The sequence below is a fragment of the Limulus polyphemus genome, unplaced genomic scaffold, assembly GCF_000517525.1.
Source record: "Limulus polyphemus unplaced genomic scaffold, Limulus_polyphemus-2.1.2 Scaffold3539, whole genome shotgun sequence".
In the NCBI taxonomy this organism is placed as follows: Eukaryota; Metazoa; Arthropoda; class Merostomata; order Xiphosura; family Limulidae; genus Limulus; species Limulus polyphemus.
The window spans coordinates 14,277-18,319 of NW_013669149.1; the positions used below are offsets into that span (position 1 = coordinate 14,277).

At 33.2% G+C, this 4,043-nt stretch overlaps 1 protein-coding gene across 1 annotated transcript in view; it reads left to right on the top strand.

Annotated features, from left to right (window-relative positions):
- LOC106469548 overlaps nucleotides 1–4,043 on the top strand; it is a gene marked incomplete at its 5' end in the record, with an annotated part of 29,421 nt that overhangs the window by 13,533 nt on the left and 11,845 nt on the right. Inside the window, 3 exons of the mRNA XM_022398088.1 lie at nucleotides 341–391; nucleotides 1,046–1,144; nucleotides 2,041–2,193. Coding sequence (XP_022253796.1) covers nucleotides 341–391; nucleotides 1,046–1,144; nucleotides 2,041–2,193 — 303 coding nt within the window. The remainder of the gene's footprint in view (nucleotides 1–340; nucleotides 392–1,045; nucleotides 1,145–2,040; nucleotides 2,194–4,043) is intronic.

Here is a 4,043-nt window from a genome sequence, read left to right on the forward strand (position 1 = left end):
ACAAGAGGGCGTGAGAATTGTCACGTGATCTCGATGACGCAACAGTATTAACAAGAGCTAATGACGAACTTTTTTGTAAACTTAGTTAAAAGTCTTGTAGTATTTCGGAACATCTTATGGTTCCAGTCTGTAAATACTCGTCTGCTAAACTGAGTAAATAATAAGTTTTTCGCCACAAAACGTGTTAACCGAAATTAAAGAAAGATAGATAACTAAGAAGAGCTGTCTTACATGAATTCCTTAAGTTTTGATAACATGAATATCATTCTTAGATCCAACATCCAAAACTTGTTTGTTTGTTTTTTGTACCGTGTCAGTTATTATTGTCTTTATTTTCCAGTCTGATGAATACGACAGCTTACTTTGTTTGAAACTTTCAGTACAGCTTCATGTAAGTACCAGGAAGTTCTTCTACACACAAAAATCTAATATAAATAATTATACAAATCTGAAACAACTTGCTATAACATCTTGAATAAAACATTTATAACTGAGTGTGTTGATATAATCAGTTCCATGTTAGTGAATCGCAAAAAAAAATCACAATAAACAGAATGGAACAACACACCTTAATCCATTTTATAAACGTATTCCGATACATTAGTTATGTCTAATTATATACCTAGCTAGAGGCAACTCGTCTTCTTTGTTTCTGCCAGGGGTATTGATTCTAAAAAAAGGTTTCTTAGTACGCTCTGATTATGAGGCCAAGTTCATATATAATAAAAAACGATTTACCCTTATTTACGATGTCTACCTACCCGTAAGAAGGTAGGACACCAATGATTTGTCGCTGCTGTTGCACCATAAATAAGTGTAAAATATTTAAATTTAACTCTAGAACGCGAAATGTTAGGTTATATTAATTGTATTTCCTTTCAGTTATCAAAGTTTTCTTTTTTTTATGATATTGTATATACATCTTAGAGAAACGTATATCTTCCTCGGATATCTTTTATTTCTGTCTAACTCATCTATAGCTTCATATTTATTAACGTAGTTTAAAATAATAATATTTTATTTCTTTTTTAATCTCTGTTTTTAGAAAGCCGTAATCAGCATCACTGAACACTACAGTGGACTTTCCATTCTGGCTTCATGTATAATGAGTAATTTCACTAAGTCTCGAGTGGTGGCGCTTGAAGTGAGTTGCTACAAAATAATTGTAGAACAAAAGTGTAGAATTATATTAATAAATCTGACCTTACTAGTAATATATAAAACTTAAAAGGTTAAAAATAAAATAATATATATTTATATACTGCATAAAACATTTGGTTCTAATGGAAATAAGTATTGTTTCTCAGTTATTTGTGATCCAAATATTCGTTTGAGATGTGATCGAAGGTGGATTTAAACTGTATTTAGTTAATGTACATCTTTGCAAAGAGAAAATCGATTTAGAATAAGTTGACATATTTCAATAAATGAAAAGTTTTTGGGTAAATCACAGTAAACGTTTACATTCACTTTTGTTTGCTGTCGTTCCGATAATGTGATGTCTTGAAACGTAACGGGATAAATTATCCCACTTCTGCTAGAAAGGGGACAATCTTGAAACGTAACAGGATAAATTGTCCCACTTCTGCTAGAAAGGTGACAATCTTGAAACGTAACGGGATAAATTATCCCACTTCTGCTAGAAAGGGGACAATCTTGAAACGTAACGGGATAAATCATCCCACTTCTGCTAGAAAGGGGACAATATTGAAACGTAACGGGATAAATTGTCCCACTTCTGCTAGAAAGGGGACAATCTTGAAACGTAACGGGATAAATTATCCCACTTCTGCTAGAAAGGGGACAATCTTGAAACGTAACGGGATAAATCATCCCACTTCTGCTAGAAAGGGGACAATATTGAAACGTAACGGGATAAATTATCCCACTTCTGATAGAAAGGGGACACTTAGAATGACAAGTAACTTCGTCAAAAAAAGACAAAACTTTCTGCTTGACTTAAGTAAAAAACGTTTAGAAAACATATTTTTGGAAGCAATTAAATTGTAAAATATGTAAGTTATTTTAATTGTTTTGTAGATTTTGGGCAAAGTTTGCGATGTCTGTCCCGAAGGTTACATCAAAATCCTGGAAGCGATGTCGTCGGTGAAACTAATCTTTGGAGAATCTGTAAGATTCAAGTTTCTAGTGTCCATGTTAATGGGAAGTGGGAAGACTGCCCAGGGCTTTGAGGTGAGCGTTCTTGTTTGTTTGTTTGTTCACCATGGCAGGTATTTCGATTTAAAACTTTTATCTTAAGTCAAATTAGATTTGAATAATTAATTTCCACCCAGGGCCAAAAGCAATCGGGGGATTCAGTAACAATTATCTGTTCCCCCCTCTCCTGTACTAGATGGATCACTAGATGGCATAAGAGACAGTGATATATAACAAAAAAAAGTAATATATTAAATCTGGTTAGGAGGACTTGGATGGCTCGGATCAAGATAATGGTATGCTTATTTATCTTGGTTGGTTTGGGAGGTTACAACAATTTCACTTTAAAAAAACAACACAATTTTGGCTGAAAGCTTATATAGGCTAAAATTGTGGTTACGAGGTGGAGCCACTGTTCTATGCTTCCGGCAGTGTCGCGGAGTTTTAGGGCGGCTTAGATATCCACTTGTTTGAACATGCCGTCCTTAGAATTACGTTTTGCACTTTTAAACATTGATTACTTTTGATTAAAACAAAACTCGTTATCGAAAGGAGAAATATGAATGCGGAAACGAAGAAAGAACACGGTTTTAGGATAATGTCTGATCAGGGGCTATTTTAAGGAATTTTCAGAGCTTCACATTGTAACGTCCCCATAAAACGCTGAGCATTATTTGACGTAGTTATTAATTTATTTAATGTTTGTCGATTTGCTTTTCGCGATACAAAAGTCGGTTTTTGCGCATAATAAAAATGTTAGTGAGATCATACATACTCTGTATGTTAGATATCCATGAAACTTTTATTAAAATTTTATTTAATAATGCTGAAATCTACATCATATTGTAGGGTTTGTTGTTATACATAAAATGTTATGTATATATTTAGAGACAAATGTGTTGTTCTGCAGCTTTCCGGTATTTACAACTACACATTGAACTTCTAGAAGTACACAAAATTGTCTAAGCTGTACGTTAAAACGACCCCTGCAAAAAATGTGTATTTGTTTGTAGTTTGCACAAAGCTGCATAATGGGCTATCCGTGCTGTGCCCACTACGAATATCGAAACCTGGTTTTTAGCGTTATAAGTCTTCAGACTTATCGCTGAGCCACTGGAGAGAGGATATAAAATGAAATAACATTTTTTATTATGATATTCAGATATTAAACATGTCTTATTTACAAAGTTGACGCGAGTTTAGTGAAGTAAAATAATAAGGAAATGAAGTAATCAAACCAAAAAGTGAATTACGAAATAACAAGTTCATAAACACATCTAAATTATTATACAAGATAGAAGCGAAAGAAAAGTATAAAATCTCATCAAAAACACACTGTGTAAAAATACAAGCCAAACATAAAGCAATTTATAAAGAACAAAACGTTTAGATAAATTACATATTTAGGAAACTAAATAAATTTAATTTGATTTACTTGGTTTGTCACAATATTTTATAGTTGTAAACAACAGTTACTTCTGGTTATTTAATGTTTTAACATGCTCTAATGTAAATGAAAAGAAGGTTCCAATAAAACGTAACCAAAATGACACACCGCGTTTATCAAGTTTTTAAGTTTCCATAATATCTTTCACAAAAGTATTTGACTTCACAGTTTTGGATGGCTGAATGTTCTTGTCCCTCATGATTGGCTTGTAGATTACATCTGAGAACTTACCATGAATATCATATAACAAAGTCTAGGCACCTAGGCCTAGCCTACATCTGAGAACTTACCATGAATATCGTATAACAAAGTCTAGGCACCTAGGCCTAGCCTACATCTGAGAACTTACCATGAATATCGTATAACAAAGTCTAGGCGCCTTTACCTAGCCTACATCTGAGAACTTACCCTGAATATCGTATAACAAAGTCTAGGCACC